The following is an 18,028-nucleotide window of genomic DNA, read 5'->3' as shown; positions in this document are numbered from 1 at the left end:
TTTTTAGTTAACTTTATTGAATGTATAGTGGAATCACAGTCCCTCAACACCGGTGTGGAGGGACTGTGGTGGTATGTCGAATGGAAGAAAGGATGTAGTATCTCTGTATTATATTGTGAATGGTTTACTAGAACAGCTTTGTTAGTTGTTTGCGTCATACTCCTTTCGCAGAGCTCTCACGTTCCGTGATCTTTGTAATTTTAACAGGTTGATTAGGCGCCATGTGCTCTCTAACGATCGTAGTTATTCGATTCTCGGGCACCACTTCATAGCATTGTAATACGTTCCCACAAACAATGTGCTAGCCACGAGTGTGACAATCTCTGAAAAGTTAGTGGCCCTGGTAAAAAGTTAGTGGATTAATAGCAGTAAATACTATATACGTACCTGATTGCAACCCTGTCAATAATGGTGTATGTTTCCAAATGCACACGGTGATAGGAACATAAATAGTAATACTGATACGTTATTGATTGTAATTTCAGTGATTGTTTTAATCGTCAACGTCATTAATTAGTTATCTTCAATTGTCTTGGTATTGAACTTCTGAATGGTTTTCTCTGCAGGAGTTTAATCTCGTTTTGTATCTTCATTATTTCCGGAAATTTAAAGTTAATTGATCACCTTCAACTCTCTAATGATGGGTACTGACAATAACGCATTTGCCTCGCGCATATTTCGAGTAAATATTCCTACAATTACGGTACCAGCAACTGCACAACTAGAACGGAAAACCAAAGTAAGCCTCGCCGTTCAAGTTGCCGTTCACGCATAATTATTATTTTAGTTGCCAGACGCGCATATTAAAATTGCAGGATGGTAGTGGAATGGAACGCTCACCAGCTATAACTTACTGCCCCCAAAAAATAGACACCGAATTACCATCATGATCAACTGATCACGTACGAATATCGGTTATATACGTTACACAAAGAACCGTAAGTAAATACATGTACGAGGATTGTCCACTCGTTAAACAAGCCTCTGGTGTTATTTGTTTTAATGATCATGCAATTGAGTACACAGGTACACAGAATTCCTATGATGGGGGGGGGGGGTGACGGTATATCTGCTGTAAATTATACCTCGCACGTAACATACGTCATATACTTGTATACTTATTAGTGAGTACTCAATGAACACTCATTGTGTGTAATAGGGTCTGAACTATTTTACATTTTCAGTAGATAATTGGCAAAGCCTAGCATGTTGGAAATTGAAATATCGTTTTTTCACTATTTTTAGGCAGAAATCTCTAATATTTGAGTTCGTTTTTTGATGTTCCAGTTTAAAGGGCCGTAGTTTGCGATTGGTCTCATAGCGACGAATACAACGCGTGTAAAATACATTGTTTGTTTACACGAAATTCAAACATGCGCTGCACGACGACCACCGCCTTTAAAATTGGTATCGCGCTTATGTATCCATCGTGGGATTGATTTTACCGCCGACATATCGACGCAAATGATGCACCTGAAGGATACAGGCATGATATTACAATTAGCGGTATGGCGTTTTACGTAGTCGTGGAATTGATTCTCGTGTATATTCATAGTGTGCCTTTAATTTATATTCACGCTATTATTAGTAATGGTAATTGTATCATTTCTATATTACTATTTTCATTTTCTAAGTTGTCGGTGTAGTTGGGTTATTAGGAATGTACATGTGTATTGGGGTACTCTGCCATTCACGTCAGGTAAACAAACTACCTTTTCCCAACGACATTCGTTGTCCGTAAGCAGGCCGCTTTTATCGCGTAATGCCCTCTCAATGCAGGTATACACTCAACACTGTTGTAGGAGGTAGTGTTGTTTCTTCTGACGTTGTTAACACACACACTAATACATTCCACTAGGACATTCCATTGTCACAGGAACCGAATTCTTTCAATTAACATTAAGCGCTTGTTTTCACGCCTCGGGTCAATCGGCCCAAGAATAAGTCCAACATAATGTATTGCATCTGGCCAATTATCCCTACACAATGCGTGGTTAATAAGTACCGTACGGCGGTAACTTATATGCCAGTCAATTTAGCGACAAAATGTGAATTAATTACAACAGGAAATCTTTTCACGGTAACATGTAACTAATAGAGACAGGAGAAAGTTGTTCTCGCATTTTATGCTATTATTATGTATTCTGTACTTCAAAAGTTTAAGCTACAAATATAGTATTAACAACTTTAAAAAAGCTAGGGAGCTTTGTTTTACGTGGCTGCCATGTTAATATGTGTCTAGGCGTACTTTCTTTCTTACGATTAGAGAGATATTGTTGACACAAGCCAGTACATGCGCTTCTTATTCGACTAGAAAAAAAAACTTGGCTTCACAACAAATACAAAACATCATTGTATTTAATTACTTTCTGCTGCATGTAGTTAGAGCGAGAAATATAACCTGTTACGATGCAAATACTTTATTTCGCAATCAGTTTTGAACTAAATCACATTAACTAGGCTATCACATAATCCAATGATTTCTACGTTACGGACAATGTCATTTAGTGAAAAATATTGCTAAGTTTATTTTTTCTGTCAAGGAACAGTTACACGTCTCATGTTTCATGTTTCATGTCTCATTTCACTTACTGTCTATTTCACACAAATCCAAGTGTTTTGTAATGAATGTAACACATCCACAATAATCTAATTTGATACATTAAAAAAGCGACTTTTTTGAAACTACTTTATACTTCTAACATTAGAATAACGCATGTATAACTAGGTCACACGGCACATAGAGATATTCCCGATGTTGAACCAACCAATAAGTGTCAAATTTGCAATAATACCGTTATAATACATTCTAAAAATATTTAGATTAGTTGGGATTTGCGCTGACATTTCATTTAGCCTTTTTAGTAAAGGTGTGACTGTCTATGAGCACGATCGTCAGACGTTTACAGGTAGAAAACCACATTAATATTTACCGATATTTTATGCTGCACAATGTGTATGATTGAGTGCAACTATCGAATGGAATATACATATACACCTGGAGTACACAAAGTGGACATTCTGATCGTTATATTGGATATTTTATATAATCTGAACCTTGAGCGAGAAGCATTCCGTTACAGGTTTAATTTTTATACCATTTGTCATGCATTTAAAAGTATCATTTGTATCATATGCTTCTAAACTTCTTTAACATAATTGACATGTGAATCCAAAATTTTCTAACACGTGTCTAGTACTGTTATGTGTCATTTGCAAATATGAACGGCGGTTTTTGAAAAAGACACAGATTACCGTCGGCTTACCGCCAGCGATTAAAAAGAAATTGGAGCCGTAAATATATTGATGGCTATACCTTGAATCTCATGTCACTTAATTGTGAAATAATTGTATAGCAGTCATCACACTCCTCGCGATCGAGTAATCGACAAACGGTTCAGCAGAAAAAAAAGAATCTCGTGCCCAGTTCACTTTAAAAAGAAAACGCACTTTGATTAATTTTTCGAGCTACCGCTTTATAGCGGAAATAGTCAGACGCGTGCGTGCGGACACGGACAGTTGGGTGACAGAAACGGTATGCGCTATTATTAGTCCACACTAAATAGGTCAAAAATAGCATAGACCTCCGTTGTATAAATGTATGGATACGGAGCTTTAAATATATATTTTTCCAATATTTTTGTTTCAAGAAATGTTCCTGCACCAATTATTTATTTACTTTTGGTATCTTAATTGTATAGTTCAATTTTAGTAATCTTATGAATAAAATGGCATTATATTTTTACGCCGGTATAAACGTCATCACAATATCAGCATGTTCATTAGTTCATCCGTTAAAAAGCTTAATAATGTGTATGTTATATTATTATTTCAGAAATTAGCTAGAGATCGCCCGTGTTCATTGTGAAGGTTCAATAAGGCATGTAGATGTTTGGATGTTTGGATGAAAGTAAATATATGTACGCTGCCGTGTATAATAAAGTACCATTAACTTAGTTCGTGGTTAAAAAAAATGGTCATAACTTATTTATTGAGCAAGACTTAAACATGAAATACATTACAAAACACATAACAAGATTTAGGTCACACTAAACGTATCCGATATCATACACCGACCTAACCATTCAAATGGATGTGATGTAGATAGTAAATACTAAATTTACTATGACTTGTATTTATAACAATAGCTTTTATGAGGTAACAAAGATTACATGACCCTCCTCCATCTGACGTGTACATTGCTGTTATTCAATTTTATTCAAGTCGCCCTATTTGTACAACCCCTGTCTTACGTATCACATCACTATGACGTTTCTTATTCAATATTGATACACTCGTTGCCATGCCACGCCACTAGTGCATTCCTATATGAACAAGTTTATGTATAGCGGATAAGTATATCCCGTGACAAAAGGGGGTGTTAGTTTTAAGGGTATGCAGTTTAACATGGCATCGATAAGCAACAAAGTGGCACCTAAAGCCACGGATATCATTTCACGCCAGGAGAACACAAAATTGGTGTTAAAATCAGCCGACCCAGAAAACGAGCCAACTTATAGCACCTCCAAGGGTTATAACTGTGATGCAATAGATGTAATTTTAGGCGTCGACAAACAAAATTCACCAGAGACTACAGAGATGGTAAGATCGAATTTCACATTTGTAACACTATTTGATTGTTAGGAATATATATGTATATCGATTTACATTGAGCTAAAGTATAGTTCCCTATAATGAAATTTGGTAATATAAATCTTTACATGGCAATTATTCCATGTAACCCAGAAACCACATATATTGACGTATGTGCGCATTCATATAATACATTCGGAATATTCCTAACCAGGTATGATATGATATTGTAAGTGACTTCCACTAGGGTACTTTATGATACCTTTAATTCATATACTGTTAAATAGATATAATTATCTATGGATAATACCCAACTGTACAACGTCGACTGTCTGACGTACTTACGTGTCACGATCACGCAGCGTGCATTAATATTTTATTAATATTTTGAACATGTTTAAGCGCCAAGCTCCTCGTCGATAGAAAATTAGATTATAACAATAAGGTTAAAATTTAGAATGATGATGAGGTAGCATGCAGTCGCAGTGACCACTGATAATCGTATGACAATACTATATGTGTATCACTGTTGTACACAAACTCCAAAACAGCCAATTTGATCTGCTCAAATCAGGGAACGGACTATTTAATGTAACACACGTACTTGTAACACGTACTACACACAGAGTGTCGTAACGTGACCGTATTACAATAAATAAATCGTCGTTATACCGCGTTAACGAATCCTGAGCAATGCAGAGCCAAAATCAACTTAAAGCTTTAGCCTTTCACCAACTGGATCATATAGTTGTTGCACGAAGATTATCTCCCGGTTACAGGAATGCATATAGAACAAAATCCAGTTCAGGCAATGTACGATACATTCGTGAGCAGAAAATGTTAACTATTCAATCTGTGAGCTAGGACTTGATCCGATGAGAAACTTAGTTATATGCTTAATGTGAACGGCAAATGAGCGAATCTAATTTGCTGACAGGGCTGTCATGAATTTGTTTTCGCGTATCTGTTAACCGACTTAATTAGTTGATTATTAGCGAATTGCTGTGTTATGTCTGTCATCGTGTAGGCCTATTTGAAGTTTTGGACGGAACTTGGCTCAGTGATTTGGAACTAATTACAAGATACCGTCGCTATTCTGACATCCGTAGTTATTAATGTAGTGAACGATTAATCAAAAGATATGACGTATTCAGTACTTAGTGTGATTGGCTTTATGATTGAAGGTTACGCCCTAGAGTCTTTTACTGTTTTGTAATTGGTTAAGGTTTTGAAAATGAATAAAGAGAGTTTGAGTTGGTCTTGACGAACACAGCACGATAGACGCAGTAGAGAGAGAGTGCAGTCCTAGAGAGTCGAGAGAGTCCAGGGGCGAGCCTTGACGCAGTCCAGTCTTGGGCGAGTCTTGGTTCAGCCTTGCGACAGTCTTGGGGACTTTTCCCCAGGGCGCTGTGTCTTATAGAGTGCTCGAAAGATCGACTAAGACGAGAGCTGAAACGTATTTCGTTGTGTGTGTCTTATTTGACTGTAAAGTTAAAGTGACTTCCCCGATCCCGTACCTCAAGGGGACGAGATAGAGAGACGAGACGAGTTCCCCCTCCTGACAAGTGTGGAGAACCCCAGAGAGAAGAATTTACCCCCTGATAGGGCTATGATTAAGTGTAATAATCATGTACATATCATGTTCTACAAAACATAGCTAAACTAAACATAACTTGCCCTTTTTTCGTTGAGACTACCAGCATGTATTTGTCTGACTTGGTGAACAGACCTATTGAGTATGTTCTGTATGGCACGCTGTGTAGTGTATACGTGTTTCGCTTCGCCATACATTGTACATACAAGAGATTCGGTGTATTGTTTTCCAGTGTTGATTTCCAGAATTTTCTCAGAAGGAGAATTCATCCAATTTTCTTAAAATTTAATGTGATTAATTTACTTAACTTTAGGTTGGGTTACTTAATAAAAAGTCATCTATGTATAGAATATGCATGCAGAGGACGTCAATGTTAGTTCTAGCAACTATCAGGGGTAAAATCTCTTACTCTCGGGTTCTCCACACTGTCAGGGGGGAAACTCGTCTCGTCTCTATATCGTCCCCTTGAGGTACGGGATCGGGAATGTCACTTATACTTTACAGTCAAATAAGACACACACAACGAAATACGTTTCAGCTCTCGTCTTAGTCGGTCTTTTGGAGCACTCTATAAGACACAGCGCCCTGGGGAAAAGTCCCCAAGACTATATCGCAAGGCTGACCCAAGACTCTCTTAGACTGCGTCAAGGCTCGCCCCAAGTCTCTCCAGGACTTTCGACTGCCCAGGACTGCCCTCGACTGCGTCTATCGTGGAGTATTCGCCAAGACCATCTCAAACTCTCTTTATTCATTTTCAAAACTCTAACCAATTACAAAGCAGTAAAAAGACTCTAAGGCGTAAACTTCAATCATAAAGCCAATCAAACTAAGTACTGAATACGTCATATCTTTTGATTAATTGTTCACTACATTAATAACTATGAATGTCAGAATAGCGACGGTATCTTGTAATTAGTTCCAAACCACTGAGCCAAGTTCCGTCCAAAACTTCAAAAAGACCTAAACGATGACAGACATAACACAGCAATTCGCTAATAATCAGTTAATTAAGTCGGTTAACAGATACGCGAAAACAAAAATCATGACACATCCCTTCACCCAAACTGAGATATGCCTCTTGGCATAACACGTTCATAAATCAAAGATACCGTCCTCTACTCATCGTCATACGGGTTAAATACAATACTAATAAAAGGTATAAATCAAAAAGAGTAAAACACACTAATTAAGTACAATGATTATAAAGTCTAAATACAATGGTTATAAAGTCACAAATATCAACGGTTATGAATAAAAAAAAACAAGGGAAAGGCTACCAATCGACTCGCTTTTCTCAAACAGTTCGCTAAGATAACCCTTCGCTACACTGTCTCCGTTACTAAAGGTTACAAACTCTATATCAAAAGGTCAAAAAAAAAACTAAGGCGTGGCGGTGTAACCAAGCGATCAGCCAATCGCTGCAGTCGACAGCATGATCACGTGATTACCAGGGATGCGTCTCTCGGTTAAAGCATTGCAAAGCGGCAACTAATAAACAATGAATAAAAAGCTATTAATCAAACTCTTGTCATATACGCTTATAAACTTCAACTGAACTCAAAAGTCGTTAATCTAAACAAAAGTCATACGGCGTGGAAACAGAATGCAAAGACAAATCCGCTTTCATAACACATTACTCCTCTGGCAATAAAAAAACGGGGAAAAGCAAAACAATAGAAACTACTGAGTTACATATAAACCTGTCAATCATGAACAAAAGCTTGCGTTATCAAACAATACATATATAGGCGCACCAAACTCTCATCCCCAAAAGACATTAAAAAACGTTACAAAGGCGCTCTCAACTCAAAAAGCGTCAGAAGTATTCCGGAAACAACACGTAAACAAAAACAACTCTTAAAACGTCGATATCTCTGTACTCGACATATCTCAAAACTCTGAAAAACTCATTGGGGCATTACTTTCCCCATCATAATCCGTACGCATGAACTCATTAAAACACTATAAAAACTTCACAAAACTCAAAACACTGTGTTGCAAATACTCGTCCACTGAAGCGCGCTTAAATCGTTATAAAGGACCTCGCACGTCACTAAATATCAGTTCAAAACAAAGATCTGGGCGCTTACATACATACAATTCAACATCACAAAAAGAAAACGGTAAAAACAATAGGAAAAGCAAGCAATACATTACATTACTGAGCAATAGGGTTAGGATTCTGGAAAAAAGTTCAACGTCCTTGAGTTACACAGTGTCAGTTACAGTGTCCAACGAGCGGTTCTCTAAGCAATACACAGATAGCTAAAGTTCTAATTCAAAGTCTATATAGCGTCTTCTTCTCTTGTCGTCGCGTTAGTCCGGGTCGTTCTTTCATCTTCTTCTTGTCTTTAATGTCGCTCAATTCTCAATTATACAGTCCTATCCGGTACTGGTCCTTCCGAAGGGGTTCTGAAATCTTCATCTCTTCAGCGTTGTACATCGGTGCCATACTGGTAACGGTGTTAGTCGTCGAGCGCGGTTTCGTCTCTGCCATCGAGCCAGTTAGTTCGGTTCGCAAGAAAGACACACCTTCGCCATTTCACTTCTCTTCACAGGATGTCAATGTGCGTAAGAGGCAATGCCCAGGGTTCTCACACCACGTATCAGGGGTAAAATCTCTTACTCTCGGGTTCTCCACACTGTCAGGGGGGAAACTCGTCTCGTCTCTATATCGTCCCCTTGAGGTACGGGATCGGGAATGTCACTTATACTTTACAGTCAAATAAGACACACACAACGAAATACGTTTCAGCTCTCGTCTTAGTCGGTCTTTTGGAGCACTCTATAAGACACAGCGCCCTGGGGAAAAGTCCCCAAGACTATATCGCAAGGCTGACCCAAGACTCTCTTAGACTGCGTCAAGGCTCGCCCCAAGTCTCTCCAGGACTTTCGACTGCCCAGGACTGCCCTCGACTGCGTCTATCGTGGAGTATTCGCCAAGACCAACTCAAACTCTCTTTATTCATTTTCAAAACTCTAACCAATTACAAAGCAGTAAAAAGACTCTAAGGCGTAAACTTCAATCATAAAGCCAATCAAACTAAGTACTGAATACGTCATATCTTTTGATTAATCGTTCACTACATTAATAACTATGAATGTCAGAATAGCGACGGTATCTTGTAATTAGTTCCAAACCACTGAGCCAAGTTCCGTCCAAAACTTCAAATAGACCTAAACGATGACAGACATAACACAGCAATTCGCTAATAATCAGTTAATTAAGTCGGTTAACAGATACGCGAAAACAAATTCATGACACAACCTCCAGGGAAGACGTGGTCATTGTGCAGGATATTTGCTTCCTCCTATGTGAAATGAGAGGATTTAGTGCACAGATAAGCATATTTTGGAATTATATTGTTTTTAGAAAACGACGAAAATATTTACAACTTAACATATTTTGGGTCTGTTCAATATTAATAATTGTATAAACCACAATTGTTTCGAGGTTTTGAGATTCATAATGTTATGGTTTTCTAATTGTATACAATGACCACTGGTAGGTGTGTGGATAATGCCACTGTGATAATTCGGAATCGAATGTATATAATATCATCGTTGCAAAATGTAGAATCACTAACAAACGCACATACTTGTGTAAACTCAGCTGACCAGCTAAGTCCATTTATAAAATAATTTGGATGCAATGAAGCCATTGTATAGCGTATCATTAATATTTATACGAAGTCACAGCCAATTGCAATGGCCCATTAAATTAACAATGCAAATTAGGATTTCATTTCCTTACATATTAATTGTGACTTTCTGATTTTTTTTAAATTTCCATATATAACATTGAATATTATTTAATGAATTATGTAATGTTTTATTTGTCTCCATTGAAGTAAAATGTAAAGTGTCTGAGTTTAACCATTTGGGTACTATTAGAACAAAGACTAATGAGACATCATGCATTAAATTATATTCTATTGCATCTATACAGAACAATAATACAGATAAATCGAGAGAAAGGAACTCAGAGAGAAAAGCATTCATGGCTGTTTTGTTGTCATCAAAAGCGACGAAAATAGCCATTGGAGTCGGGGTTGTAATAGTAGTTGTTATCGTCGTCATGGCCGTGGGTCTAGGCCTGGGACTTGGTAAGATCATAGTATTATATTACAACGTTATATCTGTAATCGTTCTGTTATACATGTTTAATAAATTAATTTTAACATTGATTGTTCGACATCAGGGGGAAATGGGGAGAAACGTCACTGTCCTTGCGAGCAGATATGTTACAAACATAGAAATTACTACACGTGTTCGTGTGAAGATGGTTATACATTAGAAACGGATGGAAAAAGTTGCGTTGTTTTGACCACCCCTGAAGAACCTTATTGTCTTTGCGAACAAATATGTGATTGGATTGGTGACAACTACACATGCTCGTGTTTGGACGGACATTCGTTGGACGACGATGAAATACATTGTGTGGGTAGGTACATTCGAAACAGTTAAATTTCTAATTGAAAGGTCGCCAATCTATTTTAAACATGAGGTACGTCTTGCTCCATAATATGTCATTGGCATTGAGATGGGGACTCGAGTCGCCACTTCACACATTTGAACCATTTTAGATGTATGCATTGAGTTAATGATTCAAGCATTCCGCATGGCGTCTTTGCTAAAAACGCCACCACACGACAGTACAAGCAATTTCACATTCAAATCTTACGCGAGTAATGGGATAAAGACACATTGAACAGAATATTAATAAATGCAAGATAACTAAGCTAAAAAAACGTATTGGACCAGCAATGAACATAAATCGAATTGACAGTACCGCTCGTAAAATTGTATGTGACTAAAACACATAACAAATTGTTAACCGGTTGCGCGAAGTCAATGATATTATAATGTCATGTCTACCAACCAGCACCAACCAATCAACTGTAGTTCAATTACATTTTTTTTAACAACCTGACGCCAACATTAACATGACACATAGAGTGCTTAATTAAATTTTCTGTTACTGTGCCAAGCAATTTCTTCGTATCAGCTCAAAAGGAAATGGATAGACAGGTATTCAGTCAGGGTTAATTCAATCATTCATATTATATTGCACGTCGTCGGCCTGAAAACACGGGATATGTATAGCTAGGCTTAGAGGCTTAGAGATTATACTATTTTTTGCGTGTTGCCATCCTGTTTAAAACACTGTTTCAATGTTAGTAACATCAATTGACGATACATTTACAAAGCCCAAAACGTTCAGCAAGAAATACTATAGTGTGCTACACTGTTGAATATATATAATCGCAATAACGTTCGATGTCGATTTCCCAATATGTATTATAATTTCACATGAGAAAATGTAACTGTGTAATGTTGTTTAATTATTAATGTAAGATGTTTAAAAATAACTATAAGGTGATATACAATTAGGTTTGTGATTTATGGCATATGCATTTATTTCAAGTAACATTGAAAATGTTCGCATTAGATGCAAAATTAGATATTTCAAAATTATTAGGAATGCTAGCAAACAATTCCCTCTTATTCCTCTTATTTCTCCGTATGCATTTACAAATGACATCGAATGTGTAATAAACAATGACAATGAAACAACGTTCACTTTACCATACACTAATTCCATTAAATTATTTAAGGTTAGTTTAACCACTACATACATAAGTATACACTGCAATATTACTAATCAGGGCTATTTAACTATTTTGCTTTGCAAATAACTTAATATTTTTAATAATTTAAATTCTTTAAATTCAAACGTCTTTCTGTGGGGGCTTAATTACAATTAAATTACCTTGCTTTTACAGATAATACTACTACCGAAATACCGCAATCGACAATGCAAAGCACGCTCACGACTCTCACACCACAGCCATATGTGATAACAACAGCAACCACACTGCCTCTCACAGTTGCATTATGGACTACTTTTTCGAAAACAACTACTCCTAAGACATCGAGTCTTGCTTCTGGTGGCACAGAATTAATGTCTACGATGACGCGGTTCGGTATCACTGGTGAATTCGTTACTACTAAGGAATTTGCCTCACCCGTGTCAGAACAATGGGGTAGTACAACAATCACCAGTAAGTTGCAAAACGTGTTTAGTGTACATGAAAGTTACACACTTACACACATCATCATGATAAATGACAAATAATTTATATCAGAACGGCGAGACAAGTTGCCGAGTCCTCCCTTCCATGTCATCCATGGGGAAAAGACATTTTTTTTTCATTTTGTAACTCAATATTCTCAGTGTAATTATTATTCTAGTAAATAACTAACCGAAGGTTGTAAGTCGCACGTTTACTTCAAGGCTTGCACGGACAACAATTCGTACAGCAAAGGCGATGTTGGATACGTACTACGCATGGCAATGTTTTCACTAAACATGTGACTAAACATTAAGCGACGCAAAAGCTCAATGAGTTGATCAAAATATAAGTGTTTCAGTACACAGAACAAATAAATATGGCGCCCAATTGCCATTATTTCAATATGCACATTTTACGTGAAAAGTCACAAGAAACGACTCGCACACATGTATAGTACATTTACACATTGTATAATACAGTACTAGTATTAGGGCTGTTAAACAATATTTCATTTGGAAATAGGAGCACATAGTGACATTTTCACCAGAACAAAATTCTTACAGAACTGAATGTTCACGTATGGCACCATATTCGCCACGTATATGCGTTCGAATTTTGTGTACATGTCTTTTTACACGTCTCAAGTAGTCCATCTCAAACGCAAGGGGCATAATAACTGCAAAACTATACCGGCCGGGTAACACTACCTCATACGTCTGCTCTCAACCCGCGATGAAATGTTTATGTCTGCATAGTCAGTATCACTTTTTTTATATTACAGGTTGTCCATGCGAACAAGTGTGTGATCGAATCGATAGTGACTGGGTGTGTGCATGCCACATTGGCTATGAATTGACTGAAAATCAAGTAAATTGTGCAGGTGGGTCACATGATGAATAAAATATATGTAAAAATAAATATATATTTATGTGGTTAGGTTGATGTAATCCATACTCGACTCTCTGATTCTTCGCATTTCTGGATATAAATGCACTACGATTTGCTACATACATGAACACGTGTTTACCAATGTTACGTTACACAGATATTGACGAATGTGAAACTGACAACGGTGGCTGTGAACAAAATTGCACCAACACAATAGGGTCATATTATTGTTTTTGCCAAGAAGGCATGATTGTCCAGGAAGACGGTTTATCCTGTAACTATGACTACGACGAGGTACTGAGAAAGTCGTTGTTGTTTTACGAAGCCCAGCGTTCCGGCGTTCTGCCGGACAACAACCGCATTCTTTGGAGAGGGGACAGCGCCGTCAACGACGCCACACCCGATGGCAAAGACTTGAGCGGCGGATACTATGACGGTAAGGTCAACCTAAGCCCCAGACATGGTCACTTGTTTATGTACACGTATTGGAACTGAATAGTATACATATGTCTAATGATTTGTGATTTGTGTATTGCGTGACTTTTATTATATATGTACATCTGTCACGTTAACGCCATGTGTTACAACGTGCCGTAATTTTGCGGTATTTTACGGGGTATTTTTATCCTACCATAAAAGAAAATGGGAATTCCAAATATGGAATAATTACGCGCGTAAGCGTCCTCTAATAATAAAAACAAACATGGCTGCCACCAGGATTTGACCGGACTCCGTAGAAAGAAGTTCGCCCCTGTACTGTCTTCGTGCATACTTTGAGGTATTCCGTAATAAACTAATAGTATCGGAAGTTATTTTTTTATTAATATAACAGGATAACTTGCGTTTATCTGGCTGGCGTTAAAGGGGCGGTGGTCGTCGCGTCATGTCCCGTTCGATATGGGAATCATTCCTACGTACGCAACGCGCGTAAAATACTTTGTTTATTTACATAACATTCGAACACACGCTGCGAGACAACCACCTTTGTATATGTATACCAATTTGTATATGTATATTTATCATAAATTTCGATCTACAGCGCCGCCACAGTTTACAGTATAGAAACACAGAACAATCAATACGCTTCAACGATGAAAAAGGTTGTGAAAAATAAACAGATTATGAGAAGTCTTACATTATATATTTCGTAGCTGGTGACCACTTGAAGCTCGGTTTACCGATGGCGTACAGTGCTACAGTCTTAGCATGGGGGTTCATTCAATTTGAAGACGCGTACGAAGCCGCTGGCGAGGTTGACCACATGCTGGAAAATCTGAGATGGTTCGCTGACTATTTTAAAAAATGTCACACACAAGAACACGAATTTTATGCGCATGTGAGTATTTTCTTTATTTGAAAAAAAACGTAAATTGTCACTAATCTCTGTTTCAGATAGTTCGGTTTCTTTTAATTAGCTTTAAAAAAAGGCGTATAGGCAACATTTTGTGACTTAATATCTCGAGACATAAAACTTAACTTGAGTTGCAACACACTTTGTTTTATCCAGGTTGGATCAGTGAATGGAGATCATGGTTATTGGGGACGCGCTGAAGACATGACAATGGATAGGCCTGCATATAAAGTAGATGAAGACAATCCAGGGTCCGATGTTGTTGGCGGAACAGCCGCTGCACTGGCAGCTATTGCCTTTGTTTTCAAAGACAGAGGCAAGTAATTTAACAAACTGGCATGTCCCGCAAACACACAATTAAGTCTAAATAAAGTCGTCTTTCAAGGTAGCTGGCTTTTCAAAGCGCCACTATTATGTTAATGACAGATAATGGCATAGTGGAACAGTATGCAATTGTATTAAAAGGCTAAGCATCAATAGAAACCAGTCGTCATTACCTGACGTAAACTTACCAAGTTGTTTTACGTTTACCATCAAGTCTCTTCGTTATATACCAGACGCGGGCTATTCTGAGACCTTACTGTATCATGCCAGAGAACTCTTCCTTTTTGCTGATGACTTCAGAGAGAAATATTCCACCAGTATACCCGAGGCTGCTAAAGTATACGAGTAAGTAAATGATTTGAAATTATTTGATTAATGCGCTGATGTATCGTCTTAACCATTATGTATAGCGTGTACATAGTACTGAGCAATACAATTGTAAGAATAGACTGGCAGTGAGTTTGTTTTTTCGGTGAGCTAATAACATTACATTTCTATGGACGGTTGTTGTTTGAATGACATTCACTTGAAGTCACATTGAGCAGCACGCTTTCCTAAAATAGGCAGTGAAATGATGTTTGTTTCCTAAATGTACTTCAATGACTCGTCTAGCGGCCACTTTTCGTAATCGTATAATCTGCAATTTCAATGCAATCGACATGATGCATCAATCATCACGAAGTTCAGCATAATGGTCGATCGACCACGTATTGCAGCATTCTGCTTCAACCCCATAAGCCCCTCCGCACCAATTGCGAAAAATAGTCCCATCGAAATTCCTGAGGTAATTTTAAATTTCACGGTCTATCCGCATTATAAATAAATATTCATCGGTAATCCATACGTGTGTGACGCCATCCTGCACTCATGACTCTTCGTATAGCTGTATTTTCCCTCGCATGTGACTGGAAAGAAATACTGTACTGTAATGCTGTACTAGTAGCCGCTCGTCCGTATTGACGGCGCATTCTTTTGGAAAACCGAGGGATTATGTAAACATACTTAATTATTTTCTTGATGTGTTTTTCATCAATGTGTTAACATACGTTTACTGTCTCATTTTTCAAGTTCAAGGTTTTAAAGTGATCTTGCAGGTTCCGTGGCGCATATTCTTACAAATGCCATTCTAACAGAACATTAAGTATATACTAGTAATGTCGAATCAAAAATAAATATTTACTAACACTTTCATCACTTGTGTTTTCAGCTCCAGTGGTTACATAGACGAGATCATTTGGGCTGCGTGCTGGCTGTATAAGGCCACAAACGAAACGTTCTATCTAAACCGGGCCATTGTTCTCTACAACAACACCCCATTCAATAGACCTTACTCGTTTGGATGGAATGACGTAACGGTTGGATATAGGGTACGTGGTACTGAAATGTACATATATCGAACCGAAAAATGTAGACATCTTGTGTCATAATCATGTTGATGATTTATCTTACATAAATGTCAAGCGATAGACCACATCATCGTGAGACAATTATTAAAATATCTGTCTCCCATGATCCTGTTACGGCTAACAGGTGTCTGTTTGCGATGTGCTAATTACCTGTGTTGTTTTCTCTCATTGTATTGTGCACATACAGTTAATGTTGTTATATTTGACTGGAGATACCAATCTCTACAAATCCGGCATAACGACCAAGTTTCTAAGTGAATGGCTACCGGGAGGTAGCATGCCGTATACACCGAAAGGTCTAGTGTTCCGCGACAAGTGGGGCTCGCTGCGATATGCCAGTAAGTTCAGCCATTCATCGTCTTTGTTCCTAGGGTCCAGGGTTTTTATTTCTAACATCACTGTGTGTTAAGTACTCTTAAACATTTTGGAACCCAATCTACCTGCGCTGGTTTTATTTTCAGTTCAGTTCAGTTATAACGTGTTTATTTTACTTATCACACGTCATGTATTACTGTATAATGTTTAAATCGGAGCTATAATAATCCATAGTTATTGTTCATATTATTGAAAAACAGTTATTAGCCAATGGTTTGTTATCTTATTCACAGCCGCTGCCGCATTTATCGCACTGGTTACTGCCGAAGCTGGAGTCAGAACGCCGGCTTATAGAGACTGGGCGAAATCCCAGATTCATTATGTTTTAGGCGATACCGGAAGAAGTTTTGTAGTAGGATATGGTGTGAACCCACCTGTCCAACCACACCACAGAGGATCGTAAGTTCACGTATTTTTCCACATAAAATAATTTTAATTTTTGTGTGTAATATACACCCAGGAAAATATACTAGAGGTAGAAGTAGATGTATATTTATTTTAGTACAATGTAGGAGAGATCGTTCTTATTGTTGGACCTGTTCGGATCAATCAGAAATTAACTGCTCATAACCTCATTACTGTAATTATATTCTGCAGTTCGTGTCCCAATAGACCAGCTGCTTGCAGCACGCCATACTTAAGTTTAGCAGCTCCGAATCCCCAAGTACTATATGGTGCGTTGGTTGGTGGACCGGATGAAACCGACCACTACAGGGACATGAGGCAGGATTACTTCGCAAATGAGGTGACATTAGATTATAACGCGGGATTTCAGTCAGCCGTGGCAGGTAAACTACGCGGTCTTATTTCAAATCCCATATATGTCTGATTTAGAATGATCTTTCTGTCTATCTGAAAACAAAGATACTGTATATTTGTTCATCTTCGTTACAGGACTGCGCCACCTACAGTTGATAGGAGTGTTGTAAATCTGGAAAGGCGGAATGTGGTGATATAAGTTATGGCGCAATTTGGCAACATCACTAGAAGCCTGTGAATATTGACAGAACCTAGTGTAATAAAACATGGCGATGTGATTATTATTATTATTATTGTTATTATTGTTATTATTTGAATCTTAGCAGAAATACATGAATGGTACGCTATAAAATAGAAACATACGTCCTCTTTCATGACTGTTAGCTGAATACCAAGGTCGATCAAAGTGGTAATGGTCAATGCGAGGTTAACTCGTCCGCAAAATATCCCGGATGTTCTTCATAAGAGCCACGTATTGTGCTCCCGTTGAAGTGGATCTAAGTTTAAAAAAACAGCTTTAAGTTGTTTTGTCTTTTTACCCCGTCGTCCATACCAGAGATGGATTTCAAATATACATATCATCGATAAGCCCATAAGTATGAAAAGCTTTAAATTTCAAACAAATAACTACATATTACACTGTATATCAAATGTGAAAAGA

At 37.7% G+C, this 18,028-nt stretch overlaps 1 protein-coding gene across 1 annotated transcript; it reads left to right on the top strand.

The window, feature by feature from the left end:
• Positions 1-4,367: 4,367 nt before the first annotated feature.
• On the top strand, positions 4,368-17,654 carry LOC100366476 (uncharacterized). The gene is made up of 13 exons (XM_085499759.1): positions 4,368-4,602; positions 10,137-10,293; positions 10,389-10,631; positions 13,046-13,144; positions 13,310-13,588; positions 14,304-14,488; positions 14,660-14,819; positions 15,061-15,172; positions 16,035-16,194; positions 16,421-16,571; positions 16,842-17,007; positions 17,206-17,396; positions 17,503-17,654. Exons 1-13 carry the CDS (start codon positions 4,396-4,398, stop codon positions 17,535-17,537), a joined length of 2,145 nt encoding a protein of 714 aa, XP_085355885.1. The 5' UTR covers positions 4,368-4,395; the 3' UTR covers positions 17,538-17,654.
• The last annotated feature ends 374 nt before the right edge of the window (positions 17,655-18,028 follow it).

This window comes from Saccoglossus kowalevskii, chromosome 1 (genome assembly GCF_978046115.1).
Source record: "Saccoglossus kowalevskii chromosome 1, keSacKowa6.1, whole genome shotgun sequence".
Classification (NCBI taxonomy): domain Eukaryota; kingdom Metazoa; phylum Hemichordata; class Enteropneusta; family Harrimaniidae; genus Saccoglossus; species Saccoglossus kowalevskii.
Note: the sequence above shows the minus strand (reverse complement) of the source record. Positions and strands in the feature narration are given on the sequence as shown.

Excerpts from the sequence above, each read along its gene's own strand:
- LOC100366476 (XM_085499759.1), top strand. The coding sequence starts at position 4,396 with ATGCAGTTTAACATGGCATCGATAAGCAACAAAGTGGCACCTAAAGCC. Across the intron at positions 10,294-10,388 it reads GGGTCTAGGCCTGGGACTTG|GGGGAAATGGGGAGAAACGT; the intron begins GTAAGATCATAG and ends GTTCGACATCAG. Across the intron at positions 13,145-13,309 it reads AAATCAAGTAAATTGTGCAG|ATATTGACGAATGTGAAACT; the intron begins GTGGGTCACATG and ends TACGTTACACAG.